Below are 19,696 nucleotides of genomic sequence, written 5' to 3' on the forward strand. Positions count from 1 at the left end.
AGGGTGCAGAAGAGATTTACCAGGATGTTGCCTGGTATGGAGGGCATTAGCTATGAGGAACAGTTGAATAAACTCGGATTGTTCTCACTGGATAGACAGAGGTTGAGGGACGACCTGTTAGAGGTCTACAAAATTATGAGGTGCATAGACAGAGTGGATAATCAGAGGCTTTTCCCCAGGGTAGAGGGATCAATTACTAGGGGGCATGGGTTTAAGGGGCGAGGTTTAGAGGAGATGTACGAGGCAAGGTTTTTTACACAGAGGGTAGTGGGTGCCTGGAACTCGCTGCCGGAGGAGGTGGTGGAAGCAGGGACGATAGTGACATTTAAGGGGCATCTTGACAAACACATGAATAGGATGGGAATAGAGGGATACCAACCCAGGAAGTGTAGAAGATTTTAGTTTAGGCGGGCAGCATGGTCGGCATGGGCTTGGTGGGCCGAAGGGCCTGTTCCTGTGCTGCACTTTTCTTTGTTCTTTGTTCTTTGATAGGGCAGGGAAGTGGGCCTCGGTAGGGTGCTGTTTTGCAGGGTCGATCCAGACTCAATGGGATCCTTCTGCACTGTAGAGAGTCTATGGATCACCTTTCATTCCTTTAAACTGTAGAGCACACATGCTAAGTCTCCACAATATCTCTCCAAAGGATAATCTCACCAAACCAGGAATTAATCTGTTGAACCTGTGTTGGGAGAGAGGAATGTCTTTAAACTTAAATAAAGTGAATTATAAGGGTATAAAGACAAAGTTCAATAAAGTGAACTGGGAAATTAAGGGCAGCACGGTAGCGCAAGTGGATAGCACTGTGGCTTCACAGCTCCAGGGTCCCAGGTTTGATTCCCCGCTGGGTCACTGTCTGTGCGGAGTCTGCACATCCTCCCCGTGTCTGCGTGGGTTTCTTACGGGTGCTCCGATTTCCTCCCATAAGTCCAAAGACGTGCAGGTTAGGTGGATTGGCCATGGTAAATTGTCCCTTAGTGACCAAAAAGGTTAGTAGGGGCTATTGGGTTACGGGGATAGGGTGGAAGTGAGGGCTTAAGTGGGTCAGCGCAGACTCGATGGGCCAAATGGCCTTCTTCTGCACTGCATGTTCTATGTAATAATTATTTTAACCCAATCACAGTCAGAAAGGGGTCAGAACCTAAAAAAATTATGATTTCCTTTTGAGACAGAGACAGAACCTTGTTGTCTCTCTCTGTGAAATCATCTTTACTCTCTCTCTCTCTGAATCCATCTTCAACCTAACCTTTGAAACTTATTTCTACTTTGCTTTGCAAACAGCTATTTATTTTGTTTCATTTTTGTATTGTTTATTTTGATCTGAATAAATTACCACGAACTGAATTGCATTTTGAATTCAACTCAACCATCTGTATTTGCATTGGCCAAACAACTTTTTAAATTCTATATTTGCATAAAATTTGACTTGATCAGTAGTCTTTGAAACTGACATAAATAAAGCTACACTTGATTTCACCTAAGAAGCTCAGTCTTGAGTTCTGTAAGATTGAGATATAGTGCGGCAACACATAAATATGGAGGAAACCGGAGCACACGGAGGAAACCCACGCAGACACGGGGAGAACGTGCAGACTCCGCACAGACAGTGACCCAGCAGGGAATCGAACCTGGGACACTGGAGCTGTGAAGCCACAGTGCTAGCCACTTGTGCTACCGTGCTATTATTCATCTAATTGACCAAAATGTCTGTCTATCAAGTTTTAAGAGATAGAACATAGAACATTACAGCGCAGTACGGGCCCTTCGGCCCTCGATGTTGCACCAACCCGTGAAACCATCTGAAGCCTATCTGACCATTTTCATCCATATGTCTATCCAGTGACCACTTAAATGCCCTTAAATTTGGCGAGTCTACTACTGTTGCAGGCAGGGCGATAATATGGCATGGGACAACTTCTCTATGTTTCTATAATATGGTGTGATCAGATCACCTGTTTCCATCATATTCTCCAAAACTGGGATGTTTTCCCAGTAATGATAACAATGAGCCTATTCTGCAAGATGGATAGTCAGTTTGAATAGTGACTATTTTATCAGATCGTTTTCCATGCTCTCAGCATTTTCTGCTGTCATGGCTTAATATATGATTTTTAATAGTAATAATGTTACTAAATCATTTTTTCCCTTAAACCTTTATTACCTATAATAAAGTGAGTTTCTATCAGGCGCATATCAAAGACAGAGAGGCAGTCAATGTCCACTGTAGAAGGCACTTCACGGATCTCTTCAACCATGACGCCATGTGCCCTTGATGCTATCCAGCAGCACACTACCTCCCACCATCTCAGCACAGCTCCAGCCCGCCGGGTGGTCGGAAAAGCCAGCCAACAGCTGAAAAACAACAAGTCCTCTGGCGCAAATGGAATCTGCTGAAGTACTGAAATACGTCCAATCAAATACGGTGGATAGGCACTCTTGACACAAATGCAAGACCTCATTACCCTTGTCTGGAAGGAAGAGAATATGCTGGGAGATCCCAGACACTGTAGATGTGACCATCTTCAAGAAAGGATACAGATCCGACTGCGGGAATTACAGAGGGATTGCCCCACTGCCCAGCACGGGACAGATCATTGCGAGAATCCTCCTCAACTGCCTCCTCCCAGTGGCTGAAACGTTCCTCCCTGAATCTCAATGCGCCTTCTGCCTGTCAAGAGGCACAACAGGCATGACCTTCAGCGTGCAACAAATCCAGGAAAAGTGCAGGGAGCAACACCAACCCCCGTACGTAGCCACCATCAACCTCGCAAAGTCCTTCAGCCATGTCAAGGGATCATGGAACATGCTCCTCAAATTCAGCTCCTCACAGGAATTTGTCACCGTTCTCTGCCCGCACCATGATGACATGGAAGCCGTAAGCCTCACCAACAGATTCACCACAGACCCAATATGAGTGCAAACTGGGGTCAAGCAAGGCTGCATCATTGCACCAACTCTCTTCTCCATCTTCCTCACTGCAGCACTATGTCCCCCCCCCCCCCCCTCCAATCATCATGAAGCTCCCCGCCAGAGTGGGGCAAACTTATAGGACAAGTGGGAAACTGTTCAACCTCTGATGCCTGCAGTTCAGAACCAAGACCACCCCAATGTCTGTCATCAGAGCGCCGTTCAGTACTCGTCTCCACAAACGGGGAACAGGTGGAACAGTGCTCGTGGGGATCTCGCAGGAGATTGGAGAACCCCAGGCGTCTGCCCTTTGGGTACCCTGGCATTGCAGTTGCCACTCAGGCACACTGTCACTGCCAGCCTGGCATCCTGGCAGTGCCACCTGTGTGTCAGCCTGGTACTGCCAAGGTGCCCAGGTGGAACTGCAAACTGGAAGGGGCACAACTAGCGTACCAGGTTGGCAGTGTCAAGCTGACATTTTTCACGCGACAGCGATCTGGCCGAGAGTGCCCTGCACGGATCCCCACCCCTGGATTCCCTGGGTGCCCCCTACCCCAAGTACGGGGGTGACCCGACCTGCCCTCTCCCCCTTTCCGGGACCCCTGTAATGGGGGACCCTCCCCCGGGACACCTGTAATACGTGTACCCCGCCGGAGCCTCTATAATGGGGGACCCCCCACCCCAGGACCCCTGTTATACGGGGACCCCCCGGAGCCTCTGTAATGGGGGACCCTCCCCCGGGACACCTGTAATACGAGGACCCCCCCGGAGCCTCTATAATGGGGGACCCCCCCCCCGGGACATCTTTTATACGGGGACCCCCCCCGGAGCCTCTGTAATGGGGGACCCCCCGGGACACCTGTAATAGGGGGACCCCCGGATTCTCAGTAATGGGGGACCCGCACCCGGGACGCCTGTTATAGGGGGACCTCACACATGGACCACTGCAATGGGGACCTCCACAGGGCCCCCTGTAATAGAGGACCCCCTCTGCAGACTACTCTGCACACAGACCGCCCCTCACACACAGACACTGCTCCCCCCCCCCCATCCCCCCCATCCCCCAGAAAAGAGAACCCTGTGTGGAAGCTTGAGAGCAGTCCAGACGGGCAGTTGGAGCATTATTGCTGTAATAGAAATCTTGCAGATCTATGTGTCGATTCCTGGAAGAGAGCAGCTGCGCCTGCGTCAGGTTCCCACAGATCCATTAGTTGCAGGCCCTTCATAGCTTTCCACTAGTGGTCTGTGATTGACAACTTCTACAAACCATCTGCAGCTTTAGTCCATTAATATCCCTTCACGATTCAGTGGCCTAAGTAGTGAAACACCAATGTTTGTAAAGGTTGAACATATCAAAGAGATGTAAGTTGCAGTGAAATCACACACTTGAGTGATTGGAATGCACTCAGTGCTAGGAATGCACTTACATGCCTGTTCCTCTGGGGTAGGCTCATTGCTGCAGGGGCCTCCCTGAGCAACTTCTGCTCGTACAACCTCAGTGCATCCCCCAGGGCTGCGGTGGCTAGGATGATGGCAACTAATCTGGTTGAATTCCGAAGTCCATTGTCTGCAGGGGGTGAACGGCAGGCATGTTAGTATGGTACGTACCTCCGTGCTGAACCAGGTCCAACAGGCTGCAGTCCCTGCCCCCGCATGTCCCTCTCCCCCCCTCCCCTCTCCCATCCTTACACCCACCCCCTTGCACTCTGCTCTCCATACCGCTACCTGGTCTCATTGGTGCCTGGCACCACAAGGGCCTCTGGTCACAGCACCCATCCATGCCGACAGGGGTATCGGTAGCTGCCCCTACCCACGCCAGTGGTATGATCTGCAGCCTCATCTGATGCCCTCCTATAGGGGTTAGCATGGGTGTTCCCCTTGGGATGCCGTGTGATGTCCCGCTGGCGGGCGTCGTCTGATTGTGGGTGGGGGAGGGGTGGTTGGTGGGGTAGAGGTTGGGTGAGGCAGGGGTTGGGAGTGGGGGGTGGGGTGAGTGAATCCATACAGCCGGTGTTACTCTGTGTAACCAGTGGGGTCAGCGGGGTGTGCAGGAAGGCTCTCCAGCCCCTCCTCCCCCCAGCCAGCCATGCCAGTGGCAGGACCGGCAGCCCACGGTCGCATGTTAGGGAACATAGATCATAGAATTTACAGTGCAGAAGGAGGCCATTTGGCCCATCAAGTCTGCACCGGCTCCTGGAAATAGCACCCTACCCAAGGTTAACACCGCCACCCTATCCCCATAACCCAGTAACCCCACCCAACACTAAGGGCAATTTTGGACACTAAGGGCAATTTATCATGTCCAATCCACCTATCTTGCACATCTTTGGATTGTGGGAGGAAACCGGAGCACCCGGAGGAAACCCACGCACACACGGGGAGGATGTGCAGACTCCGCACAGACAGTGACCCAAGCCGGAATCGAACCTGGGACCCTGGAGCTGTGAAGCGATTGTGCTATCCACAATGCTACCGTGCATGTTCAACCACCTCTCTCTTCCTCAGCAGCCACGGCGCCTGTTTCCCAGTTTTTAAAACCACAAGTGAAACTCACCATCAGTAATTCATCCTGGCAGAGGCAGAGCATTGTGGAAGCTCTGGAGAATACCGAGGAAGGCCCGTTATTGATACGCCAACGGTGTTTACTGTACATGTGGAGTAGAATACATTTACGCCGTTGTCGAGGCGCCAGAGTATGGCATTCCAAAGGGCGCTCGGTGTTGGCTACTTGCGATTCTCCGCCCAATCGTGTTTTGTGATTCTGGATGGAGAGTCCCAACCGGGTCTCCGAGTTAAGATGGGGATGAGTAAAATTGTTTTCGCTCAGAGGGTTGTTTGTCTGCGGAACTCTCTTTTCCAGAGAGTAATGCAGTCAGAGCAATTGAATATTCTTACGGCTGAGTTGGAAAGACCCTTGACTGATAAGGGAGTCAAAGGGGATAGATAGGAAAGTAGAGGTCACAATCAAATCAGCTATGATTCATCAAAAGGCAGAGAAGGCTTGAGGGGCGCAAAGTCTGGATGGCAATGAAGCCAAAGTCGCCCTCTTTTTGTCCAGTGGAGAAAAGCTCCTGCAAAAGTTATCGTTCACAACTGAAAAGTGCTTGGCACACCCTCTAATGATTAGATGCAATGTTGGTGCTCAGGTAGCATCCCTCTTTTAGATGTAGACTCTTTGAGGTCCAAATCCCACAGGCCAATGACAGAAGAAGGTCCTCTGGTCTGCAGGTACCTTTCCTCCTTCTGCTCCTGCTCCCTCTAACACTGTGGACCAGATTTTCACATCCGAGGCAGGTTGCTCCAGTCAGGAAATTTCCCACCCGAATAGACATGCCTTGTTTAAAGGGCCTCACTGTATCCATTTTGCGTCCAGGAGGCTGGGGCGGGATAGAGCCATGTCCACCGACTCAGCAAGCAGATTGTTGGCAGCCCCAGGAGTGGGAAAGCAAGCTGATTAGATGGCCCGCCTCAGTTCTCTGGGACTTCTTCCCAGTTGTTTTAGAAGCTGTTAGTCTCTACTAGCCTTACCGCTCACTCACTCACCCCTGCCCACTCCCCATTCCCTCTCCAACTACCCACCCTCAGGGCTGCCACCCATCTTCCCATGCCCACTCATACTCCCGTGCCACCTCCATGACCACTCACTCAGTACATGGGCAGGCTTCAGGAACCATGTAATAAGGCTTCCACTCATACACATTTGATACTGAAAATATACTCCCACTTGTGAAACCCATACAAATATTTTGAATCCCCTCAACTACTCAATCTGTCATAAAAACTAAACATCTATTCAATATTTTTTTTCCAATTAAGGGGCAATTTAACGTGACCAATCTAACTCCTCTGTCTTGGTAGTCATTTGAAAGTCAAAAGCATATCACCTGATATATCACCTGAGCTATTAAGATGGTTTTGGGAAATTTCCACAAAGATCTCTGTTGAAACTACAGGAACAGATGGGACATTTTTTATAACCAACATCAGACGGCCTGTCAATCAAAACAGTCCAGTAGAGTGTGTTTCTTCAACTCCAACTGACATCTTCAGCCTGTTTATTCATGTATTAAGAATAGGGTATTTAAATAACTTCAGACCATGACACTTAAATGGACCATATCCACCCTTCAAGAGCATTTATGTCTACTCCATAATATCAAGACTACGTATTAAGGCCCTTAAACAATGAACATGGGATCTGTTTGAACTCAGCAGTAATTACAAAGGGAACTGCTGAGTATGTTCTTTTTTATTCGTTCAACGGATATGGGCTTCACTGGCTACCCCAGCATTTATTGTCCATCCTTAATTGGCCGTGAGAAAATGGTTTGTGATTTGCCATCTTGAACTGCTGCAGTCCATGTGGTGTAGGTACACCCACAGTGCTGTTAGGGAGGAAGTTCCAGTATTTTGACCCAGCAATGGTGAAGGAACGATAGGTTACAAGCCAGGTTGGTGAGAACTTCGAGGTGGGGATATTCCCATGTATCTACTGCCCTTGTCCAGGTGATAGTGGTCGTGGGTTTGGAAGGTGCTGCCTAAGGCGCCTTGGTGAGTTCCTGCAGTGCCTTGTAGGTGATACACACTGCTGCTACTGTGCATCAGTGGTGGAGGGAGTGAATGTTTGTGGAAAGGATGCCAATCAAGCTGACTGTTTTGCCCTGAATGGTATTGAGCTTCTTTGGTGTACTTGGACCTGGACTCACCCAAGCAAGTGGAGAGTATTCCATCAGACTCCTGTAAACCAGGTAGATTGTGAAGAGGCTTCGGGGAGCCAGGAGATGAGTTCCTAACTGCAGGATTTATAACCCCCTTACCTGCTCTTGTAACCACAGTATTTATATTGCTAGTCCAGTTGAGTTTCTGGTCAATGGTAACCCCTAGGATATTGATAGTGGGACATTCAGTGATGGTAATACCATTGAATGTCAGGGGGTAACGGTTGTTGGTAACAGTGGGTAGCTCTTGTTGGAGATATCATTGCCATTGTGTGGCGTGAATATTAATTACCACTTGTCAGACCAGGCCTGGATATTATCCAGGTCTTGTTGCATTTTGAAATGGACTACTTCAGTATCTAAGGAGTCATGAATGTTGCTGAACATTGTGCAGTCATCTGCAAACATCTGCAAACATCCCCACTTCTGACCTTACGATGGAAGGAAGGTCATTAATGAAGCAGCTGAAGATGGCTGGACCTAGGACACTACCCTGAGGAACTCCTGCAGTGACGTCCTGGAGCTGAGATGATTGATCTCCAGCAACCATAATGACCTTCCTTTGTGTCAGGTAAGACTCTAGCCAATGTAGAGTTTCTCCCTGACTCCCATTGACACCAGTTTTACAAGGGCTCCCGATGCCACATTCAGTCAAATGATGCCAAGGACTGTGACTTTCACTTCACCTCTGGAGTTTAGCTCTTTTGTCCAAGTTTGAACCAAGGCTCTAATGAGGTCAAGAGCTGAGTAGCCCTAGCGGAACCCACACAGAGATTCAGTAAGCAGGATATTGCCGTTTGATTACAGTGTTGATGACCCCCTTCAATCATCTTACTGATGATTGAGAGTGGAATGATGGTGTGGTAATTGGCTGGATTAGGTTTGTCCTGCCTTTTGTGTAAAGGACATACCTGGGCTATTTTCCACATTGCCTGTGTTGTAGTTGTACTGGAACAGCTTGGCTTGGGCCGCAGCAGGTTCTGGAGCACAAGTCTTCAGTATTATTTCCCACCAGTGTAATTCACAACCCATTCACTTCCTTCCCTTGGCAAAAATGGGATCTGGTGGACCATTCTTAAAGATGTGAGTGAGGGCAGCATGGTGGCACAGGGGTAGCGCTGTAGTCTCACGGCGCCGAGGTCCCAGGTTCAATCCCGGCTCTGGGTCACTGTCTGTGTGGAGTTTGCACATTCTCCCCGTGTTTGCGTGGGTTTCGCGCCCCAGCCCAGAGATGTGCAGGGTAGGTGGACTGAACACACTAAATTGCCCCTTAATTGGAAAAAATGAATTGGGAACTCTAAATTTATATTAAAAAAAGATGTGAGTGTCTCTTTAAGAAAGGTTTAGTCTCTTATCATGTGACTTATAGCACATTGGGCTGCGGCTGTGAGAGGGGTTTTCAGTTTCAGTTTGACTGCTTTGGATTTAAGGAGAAAGAATCTGTTATCATTTTAAAAAGCAGTTCCAGTAAAAAGCACATTGGTTGTGGCTAACCGCCTTGGTAACTTTAAAGATATAGCGTGGGATTCTCCCCTACTCGGCGGGGCGGAGTGGCGTGAACCACTCCGATGATGAACCGCCCCAAACGTGCAGAACCCTCTGCACCTTCAGGGGCTAGGCTCTGCCGGCCGGCGCGGAAGGGGCTTGGCGCCACGCCAACTGGCGCCGAAAGGGTCTCCGCCAGCCGGTGTGAGTTGGCACATGTGCGGGAGCGCCAGCGTGTGCTGACGTCTTCGCCGTGCATGCACAGAGGGATTTGTTTCAGCACTGGCAATGGCGGACCACTACAGCCGCCGGTGCGGAAGAATAGAGTGCCCCCACGGCACAGGCCCACCTGCGGATTGGTGGGCCCTGATCGCGGGCCAGGCCACCCTGGGGGCACCTCCCGGGGCCAAATCTCCCCGCGCCACCCAAGAACCCCGGAGGCCGTCCACGCTGCCAGGTCCCACCGGTAACGACCTACTCCAATTTACGCCAGCGGGACTGGCATAAAAAAACATGCAGCCACTCGGCCCATCACGGGCTGGAGAATCACCGGGGAACCGCTGTCAACGTCCCCCGACCGGTGCGGCGCGATTCCCACCCCCACCAAATCCCCAGCGCTGGAGAATTCGGCAGCCGGCGGGGTCGGGATTCACGCCTCCCCCCCGGCAATTCTCCGCCCCGACAGGGGGTCGGAGGATCCAGCCCAAAGTTGTTTTCCGGAATGAGTTTTAATCTTCTGTTTGGAACTGGATCAGAATTTCAGGATAAGGATCAGTCCCATTCAAGTGAGGATTCAGTGTGCTGGGCCACGCCCTTGAAATGGGGTTTTGTTTAATTGGATTTTGTTATTGAATTGGAACAGCTAAGGGGGAATTCATGAAGTGTTATACATAGATTACTGTAGCTGTGTGGTATCGTTATGTTTATAATTGATAAAAATTCTTGCTGTGTTTATATATATGTATGTTAACTACATTCTCAGAATAAACCTTGTTTTGATTAAAGTATCTAGGAAGACTGATGAGTCACACCTGAAGTGCTCATCCTAGCCAAATTCAACATAAAGGTTGTAGGTCAGGTGAACTTTATAATACACTTTGGAGTTTCTAAGCCCTGGCCCATAACAAATATCACTGAGGTCAGCTTGAGTCTGTGAACATCCAGCCGATTGTGTCATCCAGTGCACCCATTTTAGATGGATTATTGATAGCTTCATGGATGGAATTATCAGACCTGGTGCTTCGGAAGGATTGGGTGACTGAGATGTAGGATTTGAGAGTAACTGGCCGCTTGGGAGGCCCTGAAAGTTATCACTGTTTCTTGTGAGACACTGGGCAAAGTTACCAACCCAGCAGCCGTGGTCAATGCGAACACCCTGCAGAAGAGGACAGCCACCCAGTGCAGGAAAATGATGAATGATCTCCTCTGTTCTACCAAGATAAGTCACTTTTCTCATCATTCCCAACTCAATCACTCACCCATCATACGTCCATAGGGATCTCACTCACTGCCAGCTGAATCTCTCTCCCACACACATCTTTATCTCCTCTGCAGGTTGTGTTCTCATCACTGCGCTGCTTGCACTCACCACCCACACATCTTTACCACCTTCCCTGGCACGGGTCCTGCTTATACTCTCTTCATCTGTATTCATGCAGGACAAGCTGGTACACAACAAGAGGGAGAGATCCCAGGTGGGCGGAGGGAAGCCAGAATTCAAGATCTTCACGGATATCAAGAACAGATCCATTCCGGCTGACCGGGAAGGATGTTGACGACTCCTGTGCTGATGCTGATGTCGGCGGTGATAAAGCAAGTGAGGATCCAGCACTGCATCATCCATCAAACAACGATGCTGCAAGTCAGGCCTGTTTCTGTAGGCCCCAGCCGTGCACTAATGACCTCTCCTTTCTGTCACAGACACATCTGGGAAACAGCCCAGGGAATCCACCAGCTGGTCCTCGACTCCAACCCCAACAGTAGCACAGAGGCGGGATGCACAGACCCCAATATAGAAGGACTATCACAGCACTCACCCAGAGCCTCCACAAGCACAGAGACACACCCTTAGATGGGACCTAGCCTCGGGGTGTGGTGACTCAGAGTCACAGCTGACTGAAGCACAGATGGGATGTCCAAGGATACTGCACTCACAGGATTTCAGCCAGGTAGGAGTCAGATATTCACAGAAACTCCATGAGGATCCAAGCGCTGTTCCCACTGCAAGTGATCAGCATCCTCCTGCAATGTAGGGACTATGGGCAACCACTGCGTCCCCATGACAGGCGTTTTATCACAGAGGGTATGCGATGCCATCGGTCAAGTAAGACAGTAATGCTCACAGAAACCATGTCAAGATAATAGGATGTCCTCAATGATCTCCTCATCACCCTCCATGAATCTAGTGGCAATGAATGTGTCCCAAGCTCCTCTGCCTCGTCTGGACATTGCCATTGCTCATGGCTAACATCCTCTCCCTCAAAGACCTTCTCAGCCTCATCTCCTTCGACATCCTCCTCTTCGGAGGAAACGTGCAGCCCCTCCATCCCCCCTCCAGGCAGTTTCTCTCCCCGTCGCAGTGCAGCAAGTGCATGCCACCCTCTGGGGATTGTACTGCAGGGCTCCACCAGCCTGGCTCAGATACCAGAACCTCATCTTCAGTATCCTTGGTCTGCTCCAAAGCCAGACTTGCAGCATGATCCTCGTAACGGGAGTCAGCTTCCCTCTGTGGCCTCGCACAGATATCAGCAGCCACCTCCTCAGTGGGTAGCTCTTGTCCGCCAGAAGCCAACCCATGCTGCCTCGGTGGAGTTTGAAACATGCCCGGGATCGTAGAGCAGTTCAGAATGTAGGAGTCATGCTCACTCCCTGGGAATCGAGCATACGGCTGGAGGATGCCTTTGGTGTGGTGGCAGACCAGCTGAATATTCAGTGAGTGGGAACCCTTGCGGTTCATATAGTTCACTGCCTGATGCCATGGAGATCTGAGTGTCACGCGAGTACAGTCAATGGCACCCTGCACATGTGGAAAGCCAGTGATTTGCGCAAAAGTCCTCGCTCTTTCATTCTGGCTTGCCTGATCCCAGTAGAAATGGACAATGTTGTGTGCCCTCGCGAAGATTACATCCATCTCCTGGATGCACTTGTGTGTGGAGACTTGCAAAGTCCCAGAGCCCACCTGTGGAATCCTGTGAGCAGCTGCTGGTGTAAGAATTGCGCGCCGCTGTAACTTTCAGTGACACTGGCAGTGGCTGTCCTCCATGTCGTCATGGCACCAAACCCTGCAGCAGGCGGCAGATCTGACCAACCAGTCAGCAACGCTAGTTCTCGGACATCTGCGGCTATGTAGGTGCCGTCTGTACAGCCTGGGTCTTGCGAGGCACCTCCGAGCGACGGCTCTGTGGGGTTCATTCTCTGTGTACAGGGCAGACCCGACCACTCCTTCCTCTTCTGCTCCTGCCTTTGGTGACCCAGGCACCACACTAATGTCTGAGAATAGAATAATCACTACAGTGCAGCAGGAGGCCATTTGGCCCTTTGAGTTTACACTAACCCTTCGAAAGGCCACCTTAATTAGGCCCAATCCCCCGCACTATTCCTGCAACATCACCCTAAGTGTCAATTTATCATCGCCAATCCACCTAATCTGCACATCTTTGGACTGTGGGAGGAAACTGGAGCACCCGGAGGAAACCCACGCAGACACAGGGAGAAAGTGCAAACTCCACACAGATAGTCAGAATGGAACCCTGGTCCCTGGAGCTTTGAGGCAGCAGTGCTAACCACTGTGCCACCATGCCACCCTATGAGCAAGAAGAATGACAGCGCGCACACCAGGCTCCATGTTTCATACGTTCTCCTCACGGCAATCAGAGAGTTAAATACTGAGCAATAATCAGTTGCGTTTACACACATAAGTGGTGCTTGAGTGGACATAATTGAATGACGAGTTAGACTGTTTCCATTGCCGTTGTCAACATACCCTGTCTAAAGTTTCCCCTTTTTCAGATTTTACTAGAATTGTCAGTCTGTGATGATTACCCACCCACCCATAGACTGCCCCAGGCTTCCCTTCCCTCTGTTGGGCCATTTTAAGATGCCGGTGGCCCGTCAACAGAATGCAACTTCAGGCACGATGCCTTTCACAATTGACAGTCTTCCCCCCAGTCTATCATGAGTCAACCCCATCATCTCCCTGAGTCAAACCCTGGTCTACCTCATTCAACCCCCTAATATCCTTGGATTCAATCCCCCCCCCCCCCCCCTCTCTCACCAGGGGCGGAATTCTCCGACCCCCCGCAGGGTCGGGGAATCACCCGGGGCCGGCGTAAATCCCGCCCCTGCCATAGCCGGAGTTCTCCGCCACCCGGGAATCGGCGGGACCGGGAATCACGCTCCGCCGGTCGGCGTGCCCCCGCTCCAATCAGCGGGCCCCCCACGGCGATTCTCCGGCCCGCGATGGGCCGAAGTCCTGCCGCTGACAGGCCAATCCCGGCAACATGGTTTAAACCACCTCTATGCCGGCGGGATTGATGCGCGAGCGGGCCCCCGCCGTCCTGAGGGGGAGGGGGAGCCATGCAGTGATCGGACCCCGGAGGGGTGCCCCCACGGTGGCCTGGCCCGCGATCGGGGCCCACCGATCGGCGGGCGGGCGGGCCAGTGCCGTGAGGACACTCTTGTTCTTCCGCCGCCGCCATGGCCACCACCATGCCGGAGGCGGAACAGACCCCCCCCTACCGCGCATGCGCTGGTGGTGACGTCAGCGGCCGCTGACGCTCCGGCGCATGCGCGGACCGGTGAAGGCCTTTCGGGCAGCCCCAATGCCGGGCGGCGTAGCGCCAAAGGCCGTTGCCGCCAGTTTTGGCGCCATCGGCGGAGCGGGAGCCACTCCGGCACGGGTCTAGCCCCTAAAGGTGCGGTCCCCCGCGCCGCCGGGTAGGGGAGAATTTTGCCCCTGGTCTCCCCTGAGTCAAGCACCAATTCTCCCGAATTAACCACCCTTTCTCCCCGAGCCAAGCACCAAATCTCTCCCATATTTAAACCTTGCTACTGACCGATTAGGCCCCCAGTACCCTGTAGTCTTGCCGCCGGGAGCCTGAACTCATCGACTAAGCCTGTCATACCCTGGAGGCTTCCCCCCCAGGACGGTGGAGTGTTCACCCCTGTAATCTAGAGTCTTCACCCAGTAGATTGCGTTTAACCCCCGATATCCACCTGTTGGTCCTCGGCACCTGGAGTCTTCCCCCTGTGTACCTGGAACTCTATACTTCCACCAGGTACCCACCAACTAGGCCCCTAGTACCCTGGAATCTTACCCCCCCTAAGCTGACTCTTCTCCCTGGTACCCATCGACTAGGCCCTCCATACCCTGGTGTCTTACCAACTCTCCCGGTATTCTGGAGTCTTCTTCCTGTAGTGTGGAGACTTGCCCCCAGTCCCTGGAGTCTTCCCCATGTAACCTGGAGTCTTCACCCGGTGGCCTGCACTCTTCCCCCCGGTACCCATCGATTAGGTCCCCAGTACCTCCCCCCACCCCCCACCCCACCCCACCCCACCCACACTTATTTTTCCCCTCCTGGAGATTTCCAACGAGTACCAACCAACTAGGTCGCTGGTAACCCGGAGTCCTCCCCCAATAGCATTGATCTATCCCTGGTACCCTCCAACAAGGCCCCTGGTAACCTTCATGTGTTTTTCCGGTCTTGCTCCAATGTTGCCTCGGTCTCCCTCGGGTGCAGCCTGGTCACCACTGACTCAAAGGACGATCAACCTCATCAGAGGCTGGCAGCCCAGAATCAGGTCTATTAACATTGGGAGCCACTCCGCAAGCCCTGTGCTTACCTCTGAGCTCCTGGTGCATGTCTCCTGAAGCCAGACATGATTCACACCCTTCTGACAGCGTCCCACCATGATGGATTTTCTGATGGGAGCGATATGATTCCGACATATGGGCCTGATAAATGTATTCAAATTAGGTTTCCAAAGTCACTGATGGTGGTAGGAGACAATCGGGTAAAGCTTTCCCACTGACGTAAAACGCGACTCTGGCCTTCTCGTGATATTTTCCACTTCCGGTGCCGAACCCATCCGACGCAAACAGGAGCAGAAACTCCTGGCCACTGTTAAAAGAATAAAAGTATCTGTTTGGATTATGTTTTCATTGCACCCTTTCAAATATTCCTTTTTTAAATATACTCTGTGGTATTGTACATTGTTTGTGTATTTTCCTCCAGGGACAGTTGATTGTAAGTGCACTCCACTTCAAGCCAATGATTGCCTATTCAGCCTGACTGAATTACCTCAGGGCTCAGTGGTACAGGGCCCTCTTCCCTATTGTGTCATTTCCTTCCAGTTATGCCCCTCCTTGTTCTTAAATGACAAAAGCAACTTTGTTCAATTGATCCACTCACGTAACTTATTGGCTGGGATTTTCTTTGGTTGGGGGGGGTCCGGTGGGGAGGTGGAGTCGGAACAGAAAGTGGGCAGCGAAAGCAGTCCTGCTCCAAAACCCGTTCACAGTGCAGTCTTATGCCAGCTGGCCAATTGAAGCCCGGAAGATGGGGCCCGCTGACCACTCAACTGCCAGAGGCGGGCCTTAAGGTGGAGACCATGTTGTCACCTGATGTGGAAGTGCTGGTGCCAGATCTAAAGGGCAGCCAGCATCTGAGGCCTGATCCCAAGAGAGACCAGCAGGAATCCAGCCGCCGACTGCCCCCAACAGCGGCCGGGAGCCAGCGCCAATCCCCACCCACACCTTTCTCTCGTGAGCACACTGCCAGGAACACAATATCTTCAAGGGGGCCTCAACCCAGGGTAATGGCTACCTTACTCCTTTCTGGGAAAGTAAAAATCCGAACTCGTAAAATTGTCGCCCGACATGATGCAGTCGGGGTCCTGACCTGATATCGCCCCAATCAATTTCACAGCTGTTCCCCCCCCCAACCCCCCTAAACAATGCCATGTCTGCACCTCAAAATCCTGGCCTTTGGTTTTGAATATCATATCATGGCAATTATTAATCAATTCATGTTATAAAGGCACATTTCTGCACTTTCATCTATTAGAGAACATAACTTGAAATACAAGTCTACCTTGTTATATTTTATTTCATCTATAATAATGAAATGTTACTTCCAAGTTTCGATGCACTGATTTATCACCGCACTCAGCAGGAGGGCACTTTGCCTGATCTTTAACAATTCCTTGGTGGCAGCTCATTATTTTTTCGTCAGCTGTCATCAAAGCTGCGTTGCTGTTTTCAGCACGCTAAGCTCCAGGCTTCTTGTATGGCCGTCTCTCTCTCTCCCTCTCTCTCTCGAGCTTGCAGCTGTCCATCTCATGTCCTTGCTATAAGTGGAAACCTGCACATGGTTAAGCCATCCATGAATTCAACGCTAGAAGTATCTGTCAGCAAATGCTTTCGATTTGATTTCATTGTACAAGCACTAAAACAACCGGCATGTGATTTGGAGGAATTTTTAAACACATTGTTTAATCTGATTAATATAAATACAGTGCCTATGAAGTATGTGTTGTAGCTCCTCTGCCGTGTGCTTAAGAGAGACGTCAACATTTGAAAATAGATTTATAACTCTAACTTGAATAGCACTCAAGATTCTAATGAGAACTAATTACTTATTTTAATGAGTGCACATTCATGTTGTAGTTACATGAATTCCCGAGGTGAAACACTCAATACAATACAATATTCGTGTCTAAAAACCCTGGGGCTCAGTTTTTCATCTTCACCATTGGGCAGTCAGCAAGCAGAATGGATGGCCTGCACTATACAAATCTGCGGATTCCTATTTCTGTTGAAATTAATGACAGTGCAAACGGGCAAGTTCGCTAACGAGCAGATCACCTCCCATGGGGTGAAGCTGAAAATGATCCTTTTTGGGTCTTATTTCCGAATGGCATGTAATGAACCTCCAACTCATAACTGATGACAAAGAACAATGAACAAAGAAAAGAACAGCACAGGAACAGGCCCTCCGGCCCTCCAAGCCTGCACCGACCATGCTGCCCGTCTCAACTAAAATATTCTACACTTCCTGGGTCCCGTATCCCTCTATTCCCATCCTACTCATGTATTTGTCAAGATGCCCCAGAAATGCCACTATTGTCCCTGCTTCCACCACCTCCTCCGGCAGCGAGTTTCAGGCACCCACTACCCTCTGTGTAAAAAACCTGCTTCATACATCTCTAAATCTTGCCCCTCACACCTTAAACCTATGCCCTCTAGTAATTGACCCCTCTACCCTGGGAAAAAAGTCTCTGACTATCCACTCTGTCTATGCCCCTCATAATTTTGTAGACCTCTATCAGGTCGACCCTCAACCTCCGTCGTTCCAGTGAGAATAAACCGAGTTTATTCAACCGCTCCTCATAGCTAATGCCCTCCATACCAGGCAACATCCTGGTAAATCTCTTCTGCACCCACTCTAAAGCCTCCACATCCTTCTGGTAGTGTGGCGACCAGAATTGAACACTATACTCCAAGTGTGGCCGAACTAAGGTCCTATGCAGCTGCAACGTGACTTCCAATTCTTATACTCAATGCCCTGACCAATGAAGGGAAGCATGCCGTATGCCTTCTTGTCTACCTTCTCCACCTGTGTTGCCCCTTTCAGTGACCTGTGGATCTGTACACCTAGATCTCTCTGACTTTCAATACTCTTGAGGGTTCTACCATTCACTGTATATTCCCTACCTGCATTATACCTTCCAAAATGCATTACCTCACATTTTGTCTGGATTAAACTCCATCTGCCATCTCTCCACCCAAGTCTCAAACGGTCTAAATCCTGCTGTATCCTCTGACAGTCTTCATCGCTACCTGCAATTCTACCAACCTTCCTGTCATCTGCAAACTTACTAATCAGACCAGTTACATTTTCCTCCAAATCATTTATATATACTACGAACAGCAAAGGTCCCAGCACTGATCCCTGTGGAACACCACTTGTCACAGCCCTCCAATTAGAAAAGTACCTTTCCATTGCTACTCTCTGCCTTCTATGACCTAGCCAGTTCTGTATCCATCTTGCCAGCTCACCCCTGATCCTGTGTGACTTCACCTTTTGTACCAGCCTACCATGAGGAACCTTGTCAAAGGCCTTACTGAAGTCCATATAGACAACATCCACTGCCCTACCTGCATCAATCATCTTTGTGACCTCTTCGAAAAACTCTATCAAGTTAGTGAGACACGACGTCCCCTTGACAAAACCATGCTGCCTCGCGCTAATATGTCCATTTTCTTCCAAATGGGAGTAGATCCTGTCTTGAAGAATTCTCTCTAGTAATTTCCTGACCACTGACGCAAGGGTCACTGGCCTGTAGTTTGCGACCCTTCTTAAACAAAGGAACAACATTGGCTATTCTCTTGTCCTCCGGGACATCACCTGAAGACAGTGAGGATCCAAAGATTTCTGTCAAGGCCTCAGCAATTTCCTCTCGAGCCTCCTTTTAATATTCTGGGGTAGATCCCATCAGGCCCTGGGGACTTATCTACCTTAATATTTTTCAAGACGCCTAAACCTCGTCTTTTTGGATCTCAATGTGACCCAGGCTATCTACACACCCTTCTCCAGACTCAACATCCACCAATTCCTTCTCTTTGGTGAGTACTGATGCAAAATATTCATTTAGTACCTCGCCCATTTCCTCTGGCTCCACACATAGATTCCCTTGCCTATCCTTCAGTGGGCCAACCCTTTCCCTGGCTACCCTCTTGCTTTTTATGTAGAAAGCCTTGGGATTTTCCTTAACCCTATTTGCCAATGACTTTTCGTGACCCATACTAGCCCTCCTGACTCCTTGCTTAAGTTCCTTCCTACTTTCCATATATTCCACACAGGCTTTGTCTGTTCCCAGACTTCTAGCCCTGACAAATGCCTCCTTTTTCTTTTTGACGAGGCCTACAATATCTTTCGTTATCCAAGGTTCCCGAAATTTGCCGTGTTTATCCTTCTTCCGCACAGGAACATGCCGGTCCTGAATTCCTTTCAACTGACATTAGAAAGCATCCCACATGTCAGATTTTGATTTACCCTCAAACACCTGCCCCCAATCTAGGTTCTTCAGTTCTCGCCTAATATTGTTATAATTAGCCTTCCCCCAAGTTAGCACCCTAGGACCACTTTTATCCTAGTCCACCAGCACTTTAAAACTTACTGAGTTGTGGTCATTGTTCCCGAAATGCTCCCCTACTGAAACTTCTACCACCTGGCCGGGCTCATTCCCCAATACCAGGTCCAGTACAGCCCCTTCCCTAGTTGGATTACCTACATATTGTTTTTAAGCAGCTCTCCTGGATGCTCCTTACAAACTCTACCCGTCTCAGCCCCCTAGCACTAAGTGAGTCCCCTGTCAATATGGGGAAGTTGAAGTCTCCCATCACAACAACCCTGTTGTTTTTACCATTTCAAAATCTGTCTACCATCTGCTCCTCTATCTCCCGCTGGCTGTTGGGAGGCCTGTAGTAAAGCCCCAACATTGTGACTGCATCCTTCTTACTCATGATCTCTACCCATTATAGCCTCGCTGCCCTCTGAGGTGTCCTCCCATAGTACCAACTGTGATAT

General features: G+C 50.2%; 2 protein-coding genes across 6 annotated transcripts in view; one reads left to right on the forward strand and one right to left on the reverse strand.

Annotated features, from left to right (window-relative positions):
* The window catches only part of LOC119974011 (leucine-rich repeat and transmembrane domain-containing protein 1), a 47,804-nt gene extending 32,620 nt beyond the window's left edge, over positions 1–15,184 (reverse strand). The window contains exon 1 of the mRNA XM_038812780.1: positions 14,949–15,184. Within this exon, the coding sequence (XP_038668708.1) occupies positions 14,949–15,054 (106 nt within the window). The 5' untranslated portion in view covers positions 15,055–15,184. The remainder of the gene's footprint in view (positions 1–14,948) is intronic.
* cacna2d3a (calcium channel, voltage-dependent, alpha 2/delta subunit 3a) overlaps positions 1–19,696 on the forward strand; it is a 1,093,156-nt gene that overhangs the window by 865,202 nt on the left and 208,258 nt on the right. The gene's annotated exons all lie outside the window — the stretch shown is intronic.

The sequence above is a fragment of the Scyliorhinus canicula genome, chromosome 11 (genome assembly GCF_902713615.1).
Source record: "Scyliorhinus canicula chromosome 11, sScyCan1.1, whole genome shotgun sequence".
NCBI lineage: Eukaryota > Metazoa > Chordata > Chondrichthyes > Carcharhiniformes > Scyliorhinidae > Scyliorhinus > Scyliorhinus canicula.